This window comes from Ornithodoros turicata, chromosome 1, assembly GCF_037126465.1.
Source record: "Ornithodoros turicata isolate Travis chromosome 1, ASM3712646v1, whole genome shotgun sequence".
Lineage (NCBI taxonomy): Eukaryota > Metazoa > Arthropoda > Arachnida > Ixodida > Argasidae > Ornithodoros > Ornithodoros turicata.
Window position 1 is genome coordinate 166,865,708 of NC_088201.1, and position 23,077 is coordinate 166,888,784.

General features: G+C 47.3%; 2 protein-coding genes and 1 long non-coding RNA gene across 4 annotated transcripts; 2 read left to right on the top strand and 1 right to left on the bottom strand.

Moving 5' to 3' along the window:
- The first annotated feature begins 4,536 nt into the window (after positions 1-4,536).
- LOC135378751 (uncharacterized) lies at positions 4,537-9,180 on the top strand. 2 transcript variants are annotated; one of them, XM_064611847.1, is made up of 16 exons: positions 4,537-4,839; positions 4,975-5,052; positions 5,143-5,220; positions 5,413-5,490; positions 6,228-6,381; positions 6,441-6,729; positions 6,807-7,113; positions 7,185-7,247; positions 7,335-7,499; positions 7,574-7,760; positions 7,836-8,084; positions 8,172-8,343; positions 8,401-8,549; positions 8,640-8,840; positions 8,922-9,066; positions 9,122-9,180. In XM_064611847.1, exons 1-15 carry the CDS (start codon positions 4,723-4,725, stop codon positions 8,936-8,938), a joined length of 2,304 nt encoding a protein of 767 aa, XP_064467917.1. In that variant the 5' UTR covers positions 4,537-4,722; the 3' UTR covers positions 8,939-9,066; positions 9,122-9,180. The 2 variants fall into 2 exon arrangements, with proteins under 2 accessions (XP_064467917.1, XP_064467916.1); XM_064611846.1 differs by having other exon boundaries at positions 8,922-9,042.
- LOC135378752 (P2X purinoceptor 7-like) lies at positions 8,864-10,955 on the bottom strand. Its single transcript, XM_064611848.1, has 3 exons — positions 10,683-10,955; positions 10,411-10,617; positions 8,864-9,064 (listed from the first exon to the last, which is right to left on the bottom strand). The coding sequence occupies exons 1-3, from the start codon at positions 10,913-10,915 to the stop codon at positions 8,911-8,913; spliced, it is 594 nt and encodes a 197-aa protein (XP_064467918.1). The 5' UTR covers positions 10,916-10,955; the 3' UTR covers positions 8,864-8,910.
- On the top strand, positions 9,648-10,221 carry LOC135378753 (uncharacterized). Its single transcript, XR_010418566.1, has 2 exons — positions 9,648-9,972; positions 10,044-10,221. It is a non-coding gene; the product is annotated as an uncharacterized LOC135378753 (long non-coding RNA).
- Positions 10,956-23,077: the final 12,122 nt, after the last annotated feature.

Genomic DNA, 23,077 nt, shown 5'->3' on the forward strand with positions numbered 1-23,077 from the left:
GAAGTGGCTCGTCGTGCCTCCGGCGCTTGCATGCCGGCGACTCCGGGCTGGTTGAAGTCGCTTCGTTGGAGGATTCAGTGTGTGACGTAGAGCTCTGAAAAGAGCTGTTGACCGTCTTCTTCGCCGCTTTGCCCGAAGGTTGGGGTGGCATGATGGCAGTGCTATGACATTTCGAACTGGCCGGTGTACCGACGGGCAACATGGAAGATGCCCCGAAGGTTCCTTGGCCAATGTATGAGGGTACATTTGATTTGGTGTCTTCTACGGACGTCAACGTCAAAGTTCGTTGCAAGACGTGCAAGAAAACTTATTCATGCAGCAAGACATTTACAGCCAAGTTGAAGAAGCACCTGGAAGTAAGTTACCTTATATTGTGTACATTTTGCCTGCATTAGTAGGTTACCAAACGGTTTTTCAGAGGAAGCATCCTGGTCTGCACCGTGTTGCACAGGAGAAGCGTGGAGATCCAGATGGCGAAAGGCAACCAAGCAGTCAGGCTAAACAGAAGAAATTGGTGGAACTGGTAGTCACGTTGTATACAGTATATGTCAGAGACAAATAGACCGGGCTATTTTAAATTTTGTTGTGGGGAGCATGCAGTGCTTTTCTGTTGTGGAGAACGAGCAGTTTAGGCGCATGACTGAGGTACTCCAGCCTTCAAGAACAGTAATCGGGCGAAAAGCTCTTGTTGCCCTGCTCAACAGTGCTTACGACGACATGAAGCGATCACGTGTTGAGTGGTTAGGGAAGGTTTCTGCCGTCTGCTGCACAACCGACTGCTGGACTGCTTTCCAATACGACAGGTATTCCAATATGCTGAACGTACAGGAAGCAGACTACTGTTAAAACAGCGTGCTTTCAATTTTAACAGGAGCTTCATCCGTGCCACCGCACACTGGATAGACGAAAGCTCGTTGGAGAGAAGACCAGCGGTGATAGGGGTGCCGCAAAATGTTTGGTCATCACACCTACGACAAGATACCGAAATGTAATATATATATAAATAGCGTAACTTCAATGTATGCAATAAACCCTGTTGATCTCATTCTTTGTTTGGAAAATTTCTAAAGTAACTGTAAGCCTAACTAGTAGCTGTAACTGTAACTAGAATTTTCACAGGGTAACTGTAACTTAGTTACCTTTTTGTTCGAGTAACTGTAACTTAGTTACTTTTGAAAGTAACTTTTCCCAAGACTGGTGTGCGGCAATCGCGTGCTGTCAAAGATCACGTGACAGGCTTCAATCGTAGGCTCACGCCTGCAATGCTTTGGACAGGCCGCTCAGCAAACCACTCATTCTAGTCCACTGTACGTGGGCGGCGTAGTTTTTCTTCTACTCTAGCGGAAGCGGGCTGGTTCACTCGTTCAGAGGGGTTGGCGTGTGCGTAGGTCGCGACACATCGCGGTACTTTCGTTATGGCTTGAATGTGCCCCCGAAGAGGTTCCGATTGGTGTCGTTACCTGCGCATTCCTCCAGCCTTCTGAACAAGTGAACTAGCCCGCTTCTGCCCGTCGCGAGGATGTCGCGCCGAAGAAAAACTACGTCGCTCGCGCGTTTAGTAGATTTTTGTCGGGACTTCTATAGCCTTCAGTGTTGTGGGAAACCTTTCTATTTACCCACCACCGGGACCTCGCCATTTCATCTGACCCGCGCAAGGAACGCAGACACAAGTTTGTGCAATCCACAAAAGATGTATTTTATCTCTTCAAACTGTCGTACGTTCCAGGCTTCATCCGCGAAAAGAAAAAGAGCGTGCCGACCACGCCCGCCAACGTACCTTATAGCGTCCTCGATAAACTGCACCGATGCGCCCCGGTGCGACCTGGTGCGGCTTGCCATCCTCGATAAACTGCACTGGTGCGCACTGAACGTCCTCGATTAAAGGAGTGCACCCGTTCAGTGCAGCACTGAGTTGCCCCGAACCCACACCAAGAAAATCGACCGAGCCTCAGAGTGCAATCCCAAGAAGCATCGCGATTGCCGGAAGCACGGAGGACGGCGGAAGCGGCAAGTATCCAGGTGTAGCCGGGCAAGTAGCAGCAGACAGTCATCGTCAGCATGGCATTCGATCGGTGCCGCTCGCCAGGTGCCTCTCGCTACGGGTCGCGCAGCCTACGAGCCACAACGAGCACAGATCTCTAGGTAGCGCATGCTAGTATCCATCAGATCCACCAGTGCAGTGCAGTTTCATGTTCGATAATGCCTCCGCCCAGGGCACCGCCAGTGTAGAGTGCCACGCACCACTGTGGTTTCGGGGCAATTCCGGAGCAAGTTTATCGAGGACGCTATTAAATACACCGTTTTTCCAGTATCCACCCCCTAATCCTCTACTAGCTACTTCCGGCAAGCAAAACGCCATCTATCACGCAACCCCACAAAACCCAATTCCCCCCTTCCCACCCCCTCCCAAAACTGGCCACTACGCGGAATGGGTTACAGGTATTCATTGCTATCCAGCTCGATGAGGATATCGTCCTCTGCCGGGTTGGGGGCCGCCCATTTTCTCTCAGTTTCCCGGAGTAACTCTGGGTGATGCCGACGTATGGCGGCCTGGGTGGCGACGACATCCACGACCTCCGGGCGTGCTTGTTCAGTACGAGAACGACGGAGGTCGCCTCGACGATGGGTGGCTCTGCGCAGTGCCGGCACCTGGCAGGCAGAACACAGGAATCGTTGTTCGTCCGCAGAGGGCGATCCATGTAGTTAGGGACCACAAACGGTCCTCGTTTATCGGGACCCCCTCTTTAATACCCGTTTTTTCAGCCACGCCCCTTGCTGTCGCCGCGACATGTCCTATATTGGCTGATAAGGTATCCCATATGCCACCTCCCCCCAAAAAAAAGATTATACAAAAACTCGGCAAGATCTAATCAGACCCAGTACGTCACGTCGAGCTGAGTGTATCCACGGCTATAGGCGTGCAGCCACTTGAACTGACGAAGAGGACAGCACGGTACTATAGAGTGGCGTGAGCGTTCTTCACGTTATATCACAACGCGCCTGTGGCATCCATGTACAAGCTGCTATCTCAGACAACCACAGGTATTCAACGTACGGCAGCTCGCGTATTTAAGATTGTGTCAGTATACTCAACAACTGATACCTTCGCAGCCAGTCCACTCACGTCGTATCAACCAGTCCGACGTAGCGAGCCCTGTTGCAACTCGAAGACATCTAACACAAAACCGCACATTTTGGAGATATATTGCAGCGTCATTGAGCAGGGAATATACCTAAAGAGCACGCAATTAGAAGGAACGAATATAAGGGGTATAAAAGGTATAAATCCAGCTAAAATGACATATTATAGGACCTCATCATCACCGTCTATGTCCTGTCTAAACCCTATGTAAGGCATAGCTAACCTACGACTGAACCCTCGAGGGACGAGTTCCCTCGCTTTATGCGCGCAAAACAAATACCCTCCTTTATTGAAAACACCAATTTATGAAGGATTATTCCGGGGACGTTAACCGTTCATAAACCGAGGGTTGATTGCGTAGATCACCTAGGCTATACCTTACACGGTAGTGAGATGGATCATAATAACGGATTGATCTATTTCGGTTATATCTTCAGTGTTCTGTATGCCTCTACTTGCGCATAGTGCGGAGCCTCATTAAATCATAGTAGAGACAGTATCAACTCAGCAATTTGATGAACAGGCACAGTTGCTGACGCAGTAGTGTTTTAATCAGCGGGAGAAGCAATTTATGGGAGCGCACTATATGTTCCCGAAAGATGGATAGTACTTGAAGTACTCGGTACTTAAGTAGTACTTAAAGTAGCACAGAAGTCATTTTTAACACCCGGTTTTCTTCCTATAAAACTGTTAAGTAGACCAGTAAGATGCACCATGAGAAGTAATTCACACCATAGAGTCATAATTATCGCAGAAATTGAGTTTAAAGTACGCCGCAAAAAGCGACCGTGCGCAACGGTGGTGGGGAGCAGAACCAGCAAATGATCTGCCGGGGACCTCCCGCTGACGTTGTAGGGGGGGCGCTCGCTGATTGGTACAGAGAAATGCTGTCTGCTACTCAGCTGTCGTCTGCTACTCAGCTGTTCGGGGCTCTGAAAAAGCATTACTCTGGCTCGGTCATGATTTCCTAAAATTCACGGTGCCTTGTTCTACGAAACACATGATTCATTTATCGCTATCACTAACGCTACGGAATCACAAGACTGCAGAACAGTGCAACAGTTGCTGTAATACCGGCCGCAGCAAACAGCTGTTTCTTTATCGTCGAAGGTATTTAGAAGAGATGACTGTATTTTGTTTCCGTATATTTTTAACGCGAATTTATTGCTTCTATCGCCTCAAAGAAACGTCCTTCAAAAGAGATCTTACAGTAGACGGATCACCGCGCACACTGCTATATAAACCCTAACACAACCGTCACTGGTCCTCTCATTTCAGCTAGTTTTACGTAAGCGCAACTGAAGTGCGCGGCTGAAACTGTGTGTGGTAATCGGTGCCTTGCCTGACGCAATCCGCTGCAATCCTGCGTAATGCGTGTGTGCGGCGATCGTGGCTGTGTAAACACCAAAGAATCCCGCTCTGGTGGACGAAAGGGACCGGGTATTCGCTATCACAAGGTTCCAAAGAACGAGCCCGCACGGACCACATGGCTGAGGTTGATAGGACGTGATGCCGTCCCACAGGACTTCGAAATCTCCGTCTGTTATTTGCACTTCCGATCGGACGATTACGTATTGAACATGGCACTCGCGGACGCGTCCGGAGTTGGGAGATTCCGAGGTAGACTGACGCCTGGCGCGACGCCGTCGTTGAACCTGCCGACGGGCGATCAGCATGCAGTGCAACAGAAAAACAAGGTACGTATTACAACGCGTCGTGTAATATAGACACCCATACCACATACGTATATGTACGTATATGCACATACGTATGTTTTCTGTCTTGCGGGTTTGAGCCTTCTTTGTGTCACTCATGCACTTTCTCCAATTCAGGCCAGCCTGTGTATCCCAGAAGGATATGACAGCCAAGCTAGTGATGGTAACACTGCATGGACTGGCTCCATGGTTCTTGTGAGTATATGGTGGCATTGGGTTTTGTAGGAGACATGATTTTACGGTAACATTTATTGATGTTGCACTGCCTCACAATGTTGGTTACAGGCTTCCCAACCTGGTAACGAAGAAAGCAGCCACGCATCTGAAACAGTGTGTGCTTCCCCTGCACTTCTGTCTCCCAATGTAAGCAACTTATCAAGTTTACGGTGCTCCAGCGTGCTCAGTTATAACATATACACTGTTCGGTAACTGAACGGTATTCTGCAAGACGTTATCTGATATCTAAGAGTGCATGTCGTGTGTATGTGCAGGTACACATGCCTTTTACAGTAACATTTATTGATGCTGCACTGCGCCTCGCAATATTATTTACAGGCTTCCCAACATGGTAACGAAGAAAGCAGCCACGCATCTGAAACAGTGCGTGCTTCCCCTGGATTTCTGTCTCCCGATGTGAGTGTCGACTCTTACATTGTAATATTACTTAGATATGACATGCATACAAATTGTCACAAAGTACTTCAAATAACATGTGACTCTACGTGATACATGGTTTCCAAAGAGAAATCGGGTTCAACTGCAATTACTCCTATCCTGATCCGGGAAGGAATAATCTGGTTTACCATGGAGATGTCATGTAACGTTCCTTCTCGAAGGAACCCAATAGTCCAAAACTGTGTCCTCTTCTTTCTTCCTCGTGACCCCACCCTCTCGTCCTCCTCGTTGGCACCTTACATGTCATACCATAATGTACAGGGCTCAAACCTTCCAACCAATCTCCTATTACCATGACCTAGCTCCAATACTAGCACCAGCACAAATCTGGCGGAGAACACTGCATTCAGTACCGAATCTGACCCATGTTCTTTCGAGGAGTGGCAGGATGTTGACATGCTGTAGCTTGTTGTCATTGTGGGTGGAAATGACCTGAGCAGAAAATAAAATCTGGGGCAATCTTCGGGACGCCTGTGCTGAATCTGTCTGTTGAGTCTGCCTCCACATGTCTTGACAACAAGCAACACCATGTCAACACCCAGCCCTCGAAAGAACGGTGTCAGACCCGGTACAGTCTGTGATGTTCACCGCCAGTCGGGCCTTATCGGAGTGAGATCATGGTAATGGAAGATTGATTGGAAGTTCCGAGCAATGTACATTAGCACAGTCTCTGGCATTTTGTTTCTTCAATGCAGCTCGACACGACCCCTCCAAACATCCTGGAGTGCATGAACTGTGGATGCAAGCAGCTCAAAAGCACATGTTCAACCGAAGAGAAAGGCACACAGTATTCTCCACCGAAGGAGTCAAGATGGACTCAAACAGTACTTACGAAGACTAGAACAACTGGTATGAGCAACATAACGACATAAGTGTAACATGTGGCTCATAGGATTTTGTACCTCTAGGCACACAAGCAAATCGTAATGTTGCGGCGCTGCAGACATCATGTACTCAGACAAGTGAAGAGCTTTGTCAAACTCAGCTACAGGACAGTGGGCTTCCTTGGCAGTCAATGCAAACATCCTGCAACCGGACAAGTGAGGAGCCCCATCAAGCTAACCAACAAGACACCGCAGTGCAATGGGAACCAAAGCGTTGTTCCACACCAGTTATGGACGTGACAGAGAGCAGTATCGGTGACACCGAAAACCCAGCAGACACTACATATGTACCGAGTAACGACAGTGTTCTCAGGTAATTACAGTTGTACTTCAAGATCTTGGGTTTTTCTCTGGGTATATTTATATATGTTACATGCAAACTCGTTGCAGTGACCGCCATCAATACCGGTCTGTGGATCCACAGGAGGAGCCAAAATACATAGTGTTTGAAAGCAAACTGAAGGAACTCTTTCGTGTATGTACCACATGTTTGAGTCCATGCACTTCGTCATTCAGCTGTGTCGGATCCCTGCTTCGAGTGAAGTGCTACTGTCCAGATGGCCACATTTTCTGTTGGGAAAGCCAGCCGTACATAGCCAATAAGCCTGCTGGGAATGTGCTTTTGTCAGCTGCCATTCTATTCAGCGGAGCCAGCCCAATACCAACACTGCGTATGCTTCAACTGATAAATGTCAAGGTATGTCCATACTCTGCCCCTAGGAACTAGATGTATCTAGACAAAGTTTAGCGGTTATTTTTACCCTTTAGGCCATCTGTGACAACACATTTTTCTGCTACCAGCGAGGCTACCTTCTTCCCGCAATAACAGAGGTATGCGCTGTTAATATTTGTTCTTTCACGGATTTAGTAGATCATGAAAAGTAGCCCCATTACTAATGTGCTTTCTACCTGCTGCAGGTATGGATACAACACCAAGCCACACTCCTGGTTGAGATGCAGGGCAGGAGAATCAACTTAGCTGCTGACGGACGGTGTGATTCACCTGGACATAATGCAAAATACCTTTCCTACAACTTCTACAACTGGGAGTTGAACAAAGTCATCCACACTGTCCAGGTCCAGGTGTGTGGCTGCTTTGTAAATATCTGTCTGGAGTATTTGGTGTGACCGGTAGCTAATGACAAAAAAATCAACAGTCCAATGAAGTGGCGTCAAGCTACCACATGGAGCTGGAAGCATTGAAACGTGGGCTGGAAGAGCTGAAAGACTTCAATGTTGCGGTAGACACCCTAACAACAGATAGGCATGCCAGTGTCAGAAAATACATGCGCACATCATATCCAACTGTGAAGCATCAGTTTGATGTTTGGCATGTCTCCAAAGGTAGGTGCTTAGGGTACTGGTGTACTGAAATGGTGCTGAGAATTGTGTTTATTTTCTGTTAATTTTGAAATATAGGCATCCGCAAGAAGCTCATGAGTGCGAGCAAGACAAAGGGGTGTGAAGCACTTGAGCTGTGGACAAAGCCTGTTGTCAACCACCTTTACTTCTGTGTCACTCACTGTGAAGGGGACACAGAGCAAGCTCTCTCAATGTGGAAGAGCCTCAACAACCATGCTTGCAATGTCCATGAGGGTCACGAGGGTTCTTATACGCGCTGTTTGCACCCTCTCCTCGACGACACGAAGCGACCATGGCTCATTCCTGGTGAGTATTTTGCTATCAAATTACTGCGCATTGGCACTATTTATTCCTTTCTGCAGTAGCCATAATATAGTGTATGCTCTTTTGAAGGATCACAGCCGCAGAAAAAGCTAGCCAGTATAACATTGTCAAAGTACCTCCTCAAGGACATCCCGAGCCTTTCTCCTGATGTGCAGACTTCAAGCTTGGAGGCATTCCACAGCCTCCTCATCAGGTTTGCTCCAAAGTCTGTTGGGTATGGCCCCAAAACCATGAAGTGCAGGTATGTAGGCATCATCAGAGAATGTTTATTGGTTGTTAATTGGTTGTTAATGTGTAGGACATATCTCGCAATCCTGCATTTCAATGAGAACTCTGCCAGGGCGCATGCTTTCACTGAGGACGGGGAACTACGCTATCTCCTGAAACGGTCCAAGGTGTACTCTGGAGAGTATGTTGCACTGCCCATCAAGGAGGAGCCTACCTTCAGTATGTAAACCATACATAAGTCAGACATCACTATTAGTTAAGTCAGTGGCATGATATCCAGCTTAACTCTTGCATTCTTGTTGCTTTCAGACTATGTGCACAAGCTTCTCAAGAAAGTGGTAGAGCTGTGCGATAGGTGGCCTACGTTTGATGCAGCATGGGCTGCAAACCCTCCTGAGGAGCTCCCCAGCCTGACAAGCAGCCAGCCCCCCATGGATAAGCAGGCACTGATAGAGGCCAGGCAACACCGCTTACGGCCTTGTGCATGCTGCCTGTGCTGCAAAACTCCAGGTATGAGACAAAAACAAGCAACATTGTACTGAATAGGTTAGAGTATCGTATTTATATATACATCCTACTACTATTGTGCAGGTTTGAACCCTGTATAAAACGTAGACGGAAACTTGTCCCGGATGGCCCACACTACGCAGGATGGCAGCACACGCCTATCTCCCTCTTCGAGGCGCCCCCAAAGCCACGATGCACATTGTTTGTAGGCAACATGGCGGTATCTCCTGTAATGGAGGAAAGGCCATATCATTAGGTGAACAACAAATTTGTTTCCTTTATAGCAAGGAAAGTGTTTGACGATCACACAAGAAGCAGCACAATTTGAGATAAGACATGTAAGGTGAGTGATTGCTTCGGTAGTCGGATACTCAGTGAAGAGGGAAATTGTACTTCATGCTGACACACTCACTCTTCAAGAACAAACTCAAGAAAAAGACTGCATAGTGACAACTCAAAGAATAAATACAGCCACCGATGAGGAGCAAAAAGCAAACTTTACTCAAAGGTAACTCAATGGCATTTCTTCTCTCAGGCAAATATTGGTAACTGCTAATTTTGTTTTCCACTTTCCTCGAGCGTAAGAGCCCCAGAATTCCAGCAAGGCATCAGTACCAAATTTGTGCCAAATTATTTTGGGGTAGGCACTTTTCAACCACGTTGCTTGTTACGCTTCCCCTTCGCAGTGCAACTGTATGTCCCTAGACTTATGATTATCAATACCAGATTTCATCAGGTGTCACTGCAACTAAGGAACAGCATTTCATTGCCTGGAGAAAGGCATACAGCCACCGATGAGGAGCAAACTTTACTCAAAGGTAACTCAATGGCATTTCTTCTCTCAGGAAAATATTGGAAACTGCTAATTTTGTTTTCCACTTTCCTCGAGCGTAAGAGCCCCAGAATTCCAGCAAGGCATCAGTACCAAATTTGTGCCAAATTATTTTGGGGTAGGCACTTTTCAACCACGTTGCTTGTTACGCTTCCCCTTCGCAGTGCAACTGTATGTCCCTAGACTTATGATTATCAATACCAGATTTCATCAGGTGTCACTGCAACTAAGGAACAGCATTTCATTGCCTGGAGAAAGGCATACAGCCACCGATGAGGAGCAAAGAGCAAACTTTACTCAAAGGTAACTCAATGGCATTTCTTCCCTCGGGCAAATATTGGAAACTGCTAATTTTGTTTTCCACTTTTCTCTAGCATAACATCCCTGACATTGCAGTCTTCCAGCAAGGCATCACCTGCACTATCACCTGGAGTTGAATTTATTCTAATGTGCTTGATGTTAAACATACCTTATGACGGTACATTTTGTTTGTTGATAGTGTAACAAAGCCAAAGTAGGCTTTAGGAGCAACAATAAAAAAATAAAAGTCAATAGTCTCTTGCACTCAAACTACCAGCGAAATATCTATGAACCTTCATATAATTCGTGGCGTTATGTTTTGAGGGAAATTTGATCTGACTTTATGCATCCAAACAAGCGAAAGCGATGCTGACAGCAGCACAACATAAGTATCGTACCATAATGACAAGATGAGCAACCTACTTTACATTGAGAACTTACTCATGCAGTGGGGTGTTCCTGAAAACTCCCTGGTTTTCAAGCATCTGCAGTGCTAATTGCACCACAATTTCTGTGAGGCACGACGCCTGAAATTCTGCGGCTGTTGCGACGCACCCCACGGGCATTTTTTGCATTGCTGCCGGCACGTCCCGACAGCAGACGTCTTCGCGTCCCGTGTCCATTGAGCGGCACGAACCGCATGTGCACCTGTGACGGAGATGAGAAATTACATATAAGCCAGTATAAAATGCACGTATGTCACGTCGACTTACCACTCGGCCGCGCTGTCTCGGCGTTTTCGCTTCGTAGCGGCGGCCGCGCGGTCGCTGTCGCGGACGCCGGCAAACTGAACCTGTGCCGGCATCACAGGGGTATCGCCGTACGGCCGTGTTTTTTGTGCCGCACACCGCCGCAGTGTGCGAATTTCCCAAAGGGAAAGAGGCATTAGATGCCGGTACTCTGGCGGGACCTCGAAGTCGTCCATTGCTGCGGCCGCTCCTTCCATCCCCGATTCTCCAAAGGGACTGTCAAAACTGGTTTACGCCGGCAAAGGGATAGGGCGCTGACCCCCATTGACCAGCGAATCAGAACGAGCCCCCCCTTTCGCGTCATGATCACCTCCTCATCCTCGTTTCACCCGGAGTAGCGAGTTAAGGGTGAACGCGCGCAGCTATGTTTATGTGAGTTTTTTTCTGGGAAACAAATTGCACACATCAAAACTTTTCGCGCTGTTCGGTAAAATGACACACACACTTTCATCCGACGTCTTAATCTGAATTTTTTTTGGATGGCCCTTTGTACTCCTTTAAAGTACTTTTGGAGGTACTGCTTGCGACATGTAGACGGGTAGAAGTCCTGCGAACCGGTAGAGAAGTACGAAGAAAGTTTCCTCAGGACAGGAGCAGCCGATATTTCGTACAGAGACTGTTCTTCTTCTGGCCAGAAGAAGAACAGTGTCTGTTCGAAATATCGGCGTCTCCTGTCCTGAGGCATCTCCCTTCGTGCTTGCAACATGGTTGTCTGGAAACAGCATCCGGTGGTTTATTCCTTCTCAAATCTTGAGGTTTTGCAACATCATTTGCTTCGAGTAAGAAACACGTGCAGAGTATGGCCCACCTTTAAACACAATACTGAAACAAAATTTTCTATGGCAATCGAAGAAATATAGGCTGCAGAACTACTGACAGGCGATTTCAGGCAACCATGTCGCGAGCAGTACTTTTACTTTACTTCTAGTAATACTGCTGAATAATAGTCTCTACTTTACGTGATGTGCATTTTGCTGTACTTTCCGTCGAACTACCCTTCTGTTTCCCTTGGCAGCTCCCTGTACGACAGCCGGCACCGCATCCAGGCAGCCACCGCGGTGTTCATTGCAGTGTTCACAGCACTGCGGCCCGGCATATTTTAGCCGGTTCGCAATCCTATGGCAGCCGATAAAATGGTATGTACCAACATGTCTTTCTGCGTTGCTTCCTCAAGCGTGTATCGCCCGTGTGTGGTTTGTTTGAGAGGTTACATTTGCAAGCATGTATGTGCGTATCAGTCTCCGTAGAGACCTGAGAGGCTTAGCATGAAAACAACACGTTGTATTTTAGGGTACCTATTAAGTACTTCGAGTACATTTCTCACTACTTCATACTTTGCTTTAAGTATTTAGCACTGCCAGGCCCTTTTACTGTACTTGAAGTACATATTTTTGCACGTACTGAGTACTTTGCTTAAAGTACTGTTCCTGGTACCTCGCCCATCACTGAATTCGCATGTGCTGTATTGCACCCCTGAAGTTGATTCTCAGGTTGAAGGTGGCTCCACAAGTTGCGAAGCCCCGGCGATGTGCGTACAGCTCCCAAATGTCAAAATACTGTTCATGGAAATATTTTTATTTTTATTTGATTTTGAGAATTTTTCATTTTCATTTTCACTCTTTTCTTTTTCATTTGCACACTACATTCTTGTACTCGTGAAGTTGCTTCTCGGATTGAAGGCGGTCCCACAATTCGCGAAGCCCCGGCGCTGTGTAGTACCAGTACTTGCTGTCGAGCAAGTACCAAAATATCCCAAACGCGAAAACTGCTACCGGTATTGCTCCTGGAAATATTGTTTTATTTTAAATCGCCCACGTTTCTCGTTACGTGACGAGTAATGTGCATGTTGTTTCACTTTGTCCGTATACACATCAGCCGGTCACTGCTCAGCTCTTTGCCGATATCTCAGGGATGCTCACTGAAAAGAAACCTTTACGGTTACCATCGGGTGTGCTGTCTGACGTTTCCCTGCGTTTTCCGATGACTTTATAGACGAATGTAGGCACGGTTCCCCTTGAAGTCGGTCCAAGACGCATGCTAACCCCCCCCCCCCACACACACGCACACACAGGCCTTCCTGCTGTCCCCTCTCCGTCTGTCCACATCTGTACGCCGCTTATAGCCACAGTTGCTACGCGGCGCTAACACGTACTTTAAAAACTTTACGATAGCGCCACCTGCTTACGAGTTATTCAGTCGGGGCACCTTCATGAAACACCCGGTATAGAGAACTGCAATGCCACGCTCTTAAACATGAACTTCACCGCATAGCACTCTCCTAGCCAACCATAATCTCGAATGGTATCAATATATTTCCTGATTTGCGGAAAACGGGAGGCGTACGCCTTTTTTGTGACAATTATGAACAGCATAAGTGTCACAAAATAGGCTCCGCCCCACGTTTTCAACAAATCAGGGACGAGAACGTTGTCATTCGCAATGTTGGTTGGCTAGGAGCGTGCTATGTGGTGAAACTCGTTTTTAAGAGTGCAGCAGTGAAGCACCATAACTGTCGTGTGCGTTTCTTAAAACACTTTTCTTAACGCAGTCTATCTTGGTGCAGTATATTGTGTTGAGATACATGATAAGAGTCGTGGAGAACTCTTGCTCCTCAGAAGACTGTATGGCAAAATTGACGGTAGGTAAAACAGTGCGCTAAAACATTAAGGAAGAACGACTCATCCGTTTTCGTGTATCGTCAGGTCGGGCAACAACACCAAATTGACGCGAAAGAAACGAGCGTTTCCGGCGTTTTACAACGGCAGCAGTTATGCGCAGACCTACTGGCCTTACCGTGGTCCGCGTGCACCGCACAAAAGAAGAGCTCACCGGAAATAACGGGACTGGGTGCGGCGCGTCGGCGATTGCTCAGAGTTTCGCAACGTTGGCGGTTTTTGCAAGATCGTTGAAGGACGGCAGGATAAATAAAAGAAAGCTTCTCGTAGCGGGCACAGTCGATGATGGGATATCACGTAGAAACTCCTAACCGAGAAGTACATCGCAACGACAAGTAGTGGGAAAGAGGAACACGGTCGGGTAGTAGACGTCTTCAATTGTAAGTCCGTTGCATAGTGCGACATGCAAAACAGGTTCGGTGGCGGCACTGCTAGTTAGGGGGTTAGTGAAAGGAGTGGTCATTAAGTGTAACTGCTTGCAGAAATCAAGGGATACAACAAAGAGAGCACCATCAGATGTCGACCAAATAAAGAATGGCCCATCCGTCGAAATAAACTGTCAGAGCCTTGTGCGGCGGCGTTTCACAGTGTGACAACATCGCACCATTTCAACGACCACACAGCACCGAAATAAAGACTTTGTGTACAAACTTTAGTGCGTCCTCGTTCAACCACACACGGCTGACGCTGCAATTCGCGTTACAAGAGTCTCTTTGCTACTGAGACAACTAAGATCGGGGCTTTTTAATACACAGTGTGCAATGGCAGAGCACATCACAAATAAATTTTGAGAAACCGCGGACTAGGAAAGGGAATATCGGAAGAGTAATTTTTAGGGCTATAAGAGAGGATATACTATCCGACAAGAAAAGTACAGAAGAGGAGCGGCAGTTCCCGTCTCCGCATCTTTGTGCTCTTTTAGGGTAGTTTTTACACTCCTTTCTGTGTAATGGTCTTGACAGATCAAAGTGAGTCTCCGTAGAGTAGGACGAGCTGAAGTGAGTAAAAACAACCGGAAAAGAGAGTAAAGTTATAAGGCACTCATTTTCTTTTACCGGAGAGCGCAGCGAGAAGGGTTACTGGAATCTCGGCAAATATTGCGTATGCCATCTTGCAAATGCCATCGGCAAATGCTTTGCGTATGCCATCGGCAAATATTGCGTATGCCTCGAATGGGATCTTCATGAGAGACGCTTATTACAAGATCAAAGGAGTACTGAATTTTTAAAAAAATTTCCTGCCGCGTTAAATATTACATTTATGGAGCACATAAATACGACTCAAAGACAGCTCAATAAATTGAAGTAGAATCAAATTTGGGTAGGTATCATTGCCTGTGGCGATGAAACGTCTCAATCAACATAATAAAAATGAACGTTGTTCTGGTCAGGGTTGCGGAATGGGATCACCCATTCCCTTCCAATTCCATTCCGAGGAATGAAGATTTGTGATAATTCCATTCCTTTCAATTCCTCGGAATGAAAAGGTATGGGCAATTCCCACTCCTGGAATGGCTTGGGAACCCAACTCCATTCCTTTAATTCCACCAATAAAAGAATTAGGACCGGTAACCGTACTAGCTAACCCAGCAGTGCTATAGAGGAGATTGACATTACTCAGCACGGAAAAAGCACAAAGACAAGGTTATTTCGCCCTCTTCCTCTCCAGTAATAAGAGCTCTCTACTAAAGTAACCGGTGGTAAAGTAAGTGATGTGGGGTTGCGGGCCTCACACTAGTCAGGCCAAAATCTCCATTTTATTTTTTTCTTAAAGCCAAACCAAACCATCGCCCTTGACCGTGTGGCACCCAGACCGTCACATTCCAATTCCATTCCGCCTGCGAAAAAATGCCTAATTCCATTCCAATTCCATTCCGGGCTCTGATAAATCTGGAATGATTCCGGAACCATTCCAACCCCGGAGTGGCAACCCTGGTTCTGGTTGTTCACTTGGAAAGGCTCGAACTGTAACCACAAGTCATTGCCATGTTCTGGCCGGGCTTGCTTTATGGCACTATGCATCACCTATGAAATGTCACAGTGTGGCCAGCACGTGAGCGTCAGCAATAACCAGGAATTATAGCTTTCCGTGACAAACGTATCCGAAATCCGTGTTAAAAGCTACTGGAAATCCCGCGTGTTCTCGCGGCAAAAGACACACCCAACAGCGTTCGAAAACATCCGCCTTGCTGCAACTCTCCATGCGAACCGAAACACCGAAACTCACACCGAAACGGTACACAGACGATTCTTGCAATAAAATATGTTCACAACACAGAGCCGTAGCGAAGGGGGGCGAGAAGGGCAGCCGCCCCAGGGCGCCCTCGCCGGAGTGCGCGCCGGAGAGCAAGCCCTGGCAGGTTGTTTTTACAGTATAAAATGGAAATGAAGGAAATTTTAATTCACGATCTCGGCAGCGCGATTGAGCGTTTCCTTTCTTTATTTACGGAGCTTCTGACGGCAGTGAAAGAGAGAGAGAGGTAACTCTCCCCCGGGCGCAAACTCGCCTCGCGACGGCTCTGTCACAATCTAGTCATACAGTCAAACTCCTTTACAACGAAACTCAGGGGACAGCAAAAATAATTCGCAGTAAAGGTATTTTCGCTAAAAAGGATGTCCATTATTGGACCTATAGCCTCCAGCGGGACCGCAAAAAAAATTTGCTGTAGTGGTATTTTCGTTAAAAAGGTGTTCGCTATAAAGGGGTTTGACTGTATTTTGTATTTTCAGGTTTCACGTAACCCCTAAACTTGCGCCGGGGAGTGACACAGATCCCCAAGAAGCAGGAAAAGGTTACGCTTTGGTGTATGATTTGGATCAAAACCACGAGCTACTAGATGACAGCGTCCATGTCATTTGCGCCCCTTCGCAGTAACGCAATTCGGAAGGTTGCGGTGGCGCTGCTGCTCGGCCGTATATTGCTTCTTCAGTTGCGTCATAATACCTTGTACTTCATTTTATCATAGGAATCTAAAACAAACGATGCATGGCCACGGGAGAATAAATTGACGGTCATCAACATTCTACGCGTTTTCGTAGGAGCTGCTGCTGCCGTCTGCTACGGCCGTATGTCCGCCTCTGCACGTTGCAGATCCAACGTTCCACTATCCAATCACACGATGGAGTTCTCGCAGACCAATGTACAAGACCAATACGACATGCTCGGTATAATCTCGTACGTTGTGATTGCAACGTATCTTCTATACGGTGCAGCATTGCCAAAGTAGAGCAGCAGTTGAAGGGGGGAGAAACAAAAAAATGTTAAATCTTTGACCGCGTTGAAATGTATGCGGAAGCGTTATCGGTTCGGGTCAGGTTCAACCGTAAGGGTCCAGTTCCGGTTCGGCTCCAGATGACAATTATAAGGCTTCAAATCGGTTTTATTAAACGGTTCGGTGTTATGAATTTCTGGCCTTTGGCGGCCTCGCTAGAAGAGGCCAAATCAGCTGCGGGTGACAAGCATTGTATGGCCAGTGGCGTCCGCGTCACCCGGTGCGGGAGCTCTTTGCGTCACCCCCCCCCCCCCCCCCCCCCCAATGCCCCCATTAACGGATACCAGGATTTCCGTACCAGGCGATTCACGATAAATAAACATATTACACTACACTCAGAAAAAAAAAGTGCCTCGCAGAAGGCTCCTCATGTTGTTTTTGGCGTCATAGTGCCACAGAGAAGGGGAGGAAGTGACAGTGGTGCGGCGCGTCACCCCTTCCGTCGCTTCACACGGTGCGGACCGCACCCCCCTTGTGACGCCACTGTGTATGGCTTCCGTTTTATTGTTGAGTTCATTGCCGTATTGCTAGACGCACGATTATAGTTTACTTGGATGTTTTGTTGTTGTTGTTCTTGTTAAGTTAATCTTTGAGTTCGTGCCAGCACGTAGCAACGCGAAGCAGCCGTGGCTATGAGCGCTGTACAGAGGTGGCCCTACCGCGGCAAAGCGAGAAGGACTGGAAGGTAGGAGGTTAGTGCGTGCCCTGACCCAACTTAGATGGGAACTGTGCGGACATTTGTCTGCAGTCTCAGAGAAACCCAGGGAAAACGTCATGCAGCACAGCCAGTGACAGGATTCGAACCATGTTGCCTCCCAGCAGAGCTGTACGTAACGCGTTACAAGGAACGCGTTACTGTTTTTGGTAACTAAGTAATGACTTAGTTACTAAAAAAGTAGTTTCTTCTAGTAGTTTCTAGTAGTAGCTTAGTTTCTAAAAAATGTAACTAATAACGTACTTAGTTACAAAAATTGGTAACGCGTTAGTGCAAGTCACTTGTTCGCTTTTTCTTTTCGCTCACTGTCACCAACCACGACCGCCAGTTGTGGTTTTCCCCGCACACATGGCGATATTCCACGAGGCTGAAGCACGCGGAAAAATCCCCAGCGAAGAGAAAAGGATACCAGAGAGCAACGCCTTTCTCATTGCTCTAGTGTCGACAGTGTTTCAGCACACTCAAGGTGTTCCTGCTTTCAAGTATTCACTGCGCTCAGGGCGCTTAGTGCTTTGTCTCTCTGTCCTCTACTCGGGAACTCATGTCAATGATCATGGGGAGGTCTCCTTGTTAATGAACGCCGTTTTTTTCCTGAAAACCCCTCTTATCGATCACCGCCTTCAACCCTGTTCTTTGGTGTACATTTAGCCTAGGGCTCATTTGATGGAAGCGCGGGCCGACAGTGTACATGAGACAATCAGATATGTAGGTGATATAGATAGGCCATGCTTTCGTATTTCTGGTGTCTGGTATGCAAATGTAACGTATAGAAGTAACTCGTTACTTCCAGGTAACGAGAACGCGTTCCTTTTATTTGTGTAAACGGGTAACGTATTTAGTTACTATTTTTTCGAAGGAACGAGTAACGTATTTAGTTCCTTCTTTGGGGTAACGTGTACAGCTCTGCCTCCCAGCCTCTGCGCAGAAGGCAAACTGCCCTAGCACTGTAACCGCTCAACCGCTGATCTCATCGTTTCATCATTTAATGGTTATTTGACAATTCCGGTATCAGTCATGTTAACATAGAAGGCACTTTGAATGAAGCTTGGGGGTTGCCAGCGGGCTAGTTTCAGGCCTGGTGATCGCAGTTAAATAGCACCTCGTTGCCAATCAGAATATAATATTCGCTACTTGAGATGCTAAAAAATCGGGACCCCGTCCTTTTCCGAACACCTTGCGTGCATTTCTTTCTTAAATCATTAAATCGAGAATATACGCCTTACTTTTTCCGCACACCAAGCACCAATTTATTTTCCAGAATAACCGACGCCCGAAGCTGCTTATCAGAACCCATCTCACGAGCCAACTGACGCAAAAAGCCTGCGGCCATTATTGACTCTCAGTTAGTTGCCTCGGTTAGCCCCACCCTCGAGCCCTGGGGTAGTGGGCCACAAATTTTGTGGCGAATTTCCCCATTGATCATCGTCATTTATCTGTTGTTGTCCTCAATTACTAAAGCCGCACGCATCTAGGGTTATAGGGATGAAACGTGTCACCACATGGTATAGCATGGTATTGCACATCCTTACCCATTAATTGTTTCAGCAAACATTTCTCACCATTGATAAACCTTATTGCATTTCAACAATCCATGTTAACGCAACACGTCATTGTAAGAGCTGCGTAACCGCCGAAGAGAAGAAGCCTCAAAAGGAGTATGTTCACCTCTGACGGCCCTACGTCCCTACAAAACCTCAACTGTTCTAAAACTTTTCCAGTGCATCAAAGAATATAGGTCAATGAGGCAAGGTTTAATAAGCAGGGCGCATCTGTAATGCATTCCCCTGCTGAGAACGGAGCGTTTCAATGTACGGCTCTAACGCGAGCTAGTGCACACTTTACCAAGCGCTTTTCTTGCTGTGACGCTCTTGCCGGCGTTACACGTTTGTGCGAAAGAGAGCTTCGAAAGTTGTCAGATCATGAAAACCAGGTGTGGCACAAAATATTACTGCAGTGTCTTAGCGAACGCGTACGACCTCCACCACTGAAGCTCTGAAAGATGATGTTTTAGACGCACTTGGAAATAAGACGACAAACCCTTGATATAACATAACTTACAATGAGGGCAGTTTATGATCTTTCCATGGCGACTAGTTTACTGACTGAGTCTTAGCGACACAGCTTCAAGATGCCATTGAGAAGTGAGAAGAGAGACGAAAACGACGAGACTTCAGCCCACAACAGTGCTCCTGTAGCGCACGGCCCTTCCGCTCTCGGGCATTTATTATGTTAACCTAATTAGCTTCGACTTTGTTCTTGAAACGGAGTAATAGGACGTCGTCTAGTACATCGGGCGACATGAGTCCCCGCTGTGCTGACAGCACGTATTTCGGGCCAGAGAAGGCGCGTTCAACACTCACTTCTGTTACGGGAAAGGCCAGTGCGACAGTAGCCAATTTGAAGAACTCAGGTCTTCTGCAGTCCTGTTTCTTCCAAATTCCAAAATACTGACTTCTTCCTTAACGCGTGGTTCATGTGAGAACGCATGCAAAATCATCCCGATCTCTTGGAGCCCAGATGTCGTTGACGACGGCCCTGCGCTTGCTCCTTCTTATGCCCTCAATAAGACTTCGAGGTCGTCGTCCTCATCTTGCCCTGCACTAACGGCTGGTGATCCCCTGCTAGCACATTCCAGCGTGACCGTGTTGGACTCGTTCATTTCGCGTATTTTCGACCACAGCTTCAAAAGGTGCTGCTTACCCCGTGCTTTCTCCACTTCAGAAAGCATAACCTGAAACCGACAATCAAGGTAGACAGCAGCGCAAAAAAGCTCGTTCTCAAACAGAAGCTGTTGCCGCTTGTCCATCGCAAGTAGAAACGCTTCTGAGGTCGGCGAGTCGATTTTGGCACTTTCCATTCTGCACCTTAACCACCACCGCAAGAAAATCCCCCATGACCAATTGTTCTGCCTGTAGCCTTCTTGTCGCTTCTACGGCCGGGTGCAAAGCCTCAACTATACTTCCTGAGGTGTCCCACTCTTGTGGCGTGAAACTCAAATTGCCATCTCCTGAAAACATATCATCACTGAATTCACGCAGCTCCAGTAGTCTCAGAATCATGACCGATGTTGACATACACCGGGTTGGGCAGTCAAGGAGTGTTTTTTTTTTAAATTCAATCTCCGTATTAACGACATCACTGTCTGCGCCCGCAGCTTTCTAGCCAACGTACGGCCACTTGCTTATGATGTCCAAAGTTTCTGGGTGCTTCACCGTGTCGTGCACAGCAAGCTGTAGCGTATGGGCAGCGCAACGCATGCCCTGTAGCAATGGCTCAGACGCCTCATCACATAGTTGGACAGTGTCCTCAAACTCACTTAAAGCCTTTTGCAGAGCTTCTGTGCCTTCCTCATAATACGTGCTGAAGTCCTCGGTAATGTCTTCGTGCGGTGACTGCTCTGCTCCATGTGTAGTAGCTTCCCGTAGGAGCGTTACGGCTCTTACCATGTTCGCTCCATTGACAGTCGTCACGCTGTACACTTGTTCCGGATCCACCTTGTGTACACCTCGAGTATATCTAGTACATCCGATTTGAAGTGCTCAGCGGTGGGCCTTTGATAGAGCTCGCGCATGGCTATAATCAGCTTACCGTGTTTGAATAATCAGCTTACCATTCTCAATGTATTACACGTTTTCGCCTAATATAGACCGATACATTCATGTAGCGCAGTCTATCTTTAACGAGATTAGACGCTGTTGCAGACGGTTTGACATCAATTGGGTGGTAGCCGTTGCTTCCCCCTTGACAAGCGCTCTAACCTTTTCAGCGTTTATGTTCTCGCCGAGCCCTTTCATGATAGGGTCGATGATTTTCCTCAATCCAGAGTCTTCCACTATAGGGAAGCGGCGACCATTTTTGGTAACCAGTTTGACACATCCTTCCAACAATATGTCTTATGTCATTTGCACAGCAGTAACGGTGTCACGTAGCATACGCCCGACGCTCGGCTGCGCTTTCCTTTTTTCGGGGGTCTGATCCGCCGGATGGTTCCCAGAATGCTTTGACGTCGAGGGTTTTTCATTCAGCAGGCTCTCATACTCCATCTTGTGATGTCTCCGAACGTGCCGTTCTAAATTAGCAGCATGGCCGCCCGTTTACAAATATTTGCAGTTTCCTATCATGCATGCTGATTGGTCTTCGTTGATGTTGTACTCAAAATATTTCCTCCCTGGGTTGTCTTTGTGCCTTCCCATCGTTGTTCAGAATATCTGAAAAGGATGTTGGTCACTGTCACAATACTACTTTCGGAATTGCAGTAGTTTTCATTGGTATACTCCTCTCCATGCACAGTCGGTGCCCGGGGCAAACAATTTAAGTGTTTAATATGCTTCACACACAATACTAAACTATCAGTGATAATATTGCAGACATGTTTATGTCCTAATTAATAAAGTCAGGGTGCAAGTATACGTACATGCCATCGCATTCAATCCATGTGGAGCATCACACGTTAGCGATTCTGCAAATAGAGCTCTGCGTTGTCAAAACCATCTTAGATGTGCTCAGAGTAATCGCACAGTGCACTTACCTTGCGACAGGTGACTGCAATAGCTTATTCTTCTCCTGGTTTCGCTGCTTACTTTTCTCAGTCTCGGTACACTGCTTCGAATGAGCTAGTTTTGCGTCTCCCGCCGACGAAAGTGCGCGCCTGCGTTTACAGTGTTGTCACACGACGGGAACGGCCAAGGGTGACACTGTAAGTGCGAAGAAACGAACGAAAAGGAATAGAAGCAACATAGCTCACATATTTTTTTCTAAAGAAGTAGCCTACTATAAGCTGCAACGAGCGTGGCAAGGTGGCAAGTGGTTGGCAAATGTTGTTGTTGCAACCGACCATCAGATTTCTTGTGTATTTTTCTCATCGTTTCAAGAGTTGAGAGCCCGCGTGCATGCAACACAAAATGGTGAAGTTAAACAAGAGTGATTGCTGATTGTAAAAAGTGTAAAAATAAATGAATATCAGAAACGCAGTGAATGTCAGGTTATTGTTAGTAGCATTGTGAAAGAGCCACATTAGGTCACTCTAAATTTCTGAGCGTGCTTTCCCGTACAGCGCCCCGGGGAACGCATGGACTCTAATACGGGACGGCTAAATGGCTGAATTTAATCTCGACTAGCGCTCTCACATACTAGCTGCATCAACGCGTGAGTTCCCAGGATCGCGCTAGGTCCTCGCGCTAGCTCCTCGTCCTTGTTAGCGGTTAAAACTGAAAATTTCTTTCTATTCTCTGCCGTGCACCGACGTGAACCGTTATTTGAAGGGGTTTTTTAACGGTTTAGTTTCGGTTCAGCTCCAAGATGGCGGTAGTCTTTTCGGTTCGGTTCAGTTCCGATTCGGCTAAAAATAACGGTTAATACCGGTTTTCGGTTCAGGTTCGGGTTCGGTTCGACTATCTGATTTGTACACAATAAATACTGTCCTAGCGAATATATTGCGCTCACGAGAGAAATTTTGATTACCCCGGCCCGCGCGCAGCTCTCCGCTTTTCTGCGAAGGACACGTGACCAGCAAAGAGAAAGCGCGTCATGATGTAACGAAGCACCTGCATCCACTCAGAGGAGGGACCCCGGTGTGACGTCAGCCAGGATCGGTCATCGACACGGCCGACGTCGACGCGTCGTCTGCTGCGCGCGTTTCTCATAGTTTCTTCTGACGTTTACACAGCCTTGAACTCCACGCGGTATCACAGCAGGCCTC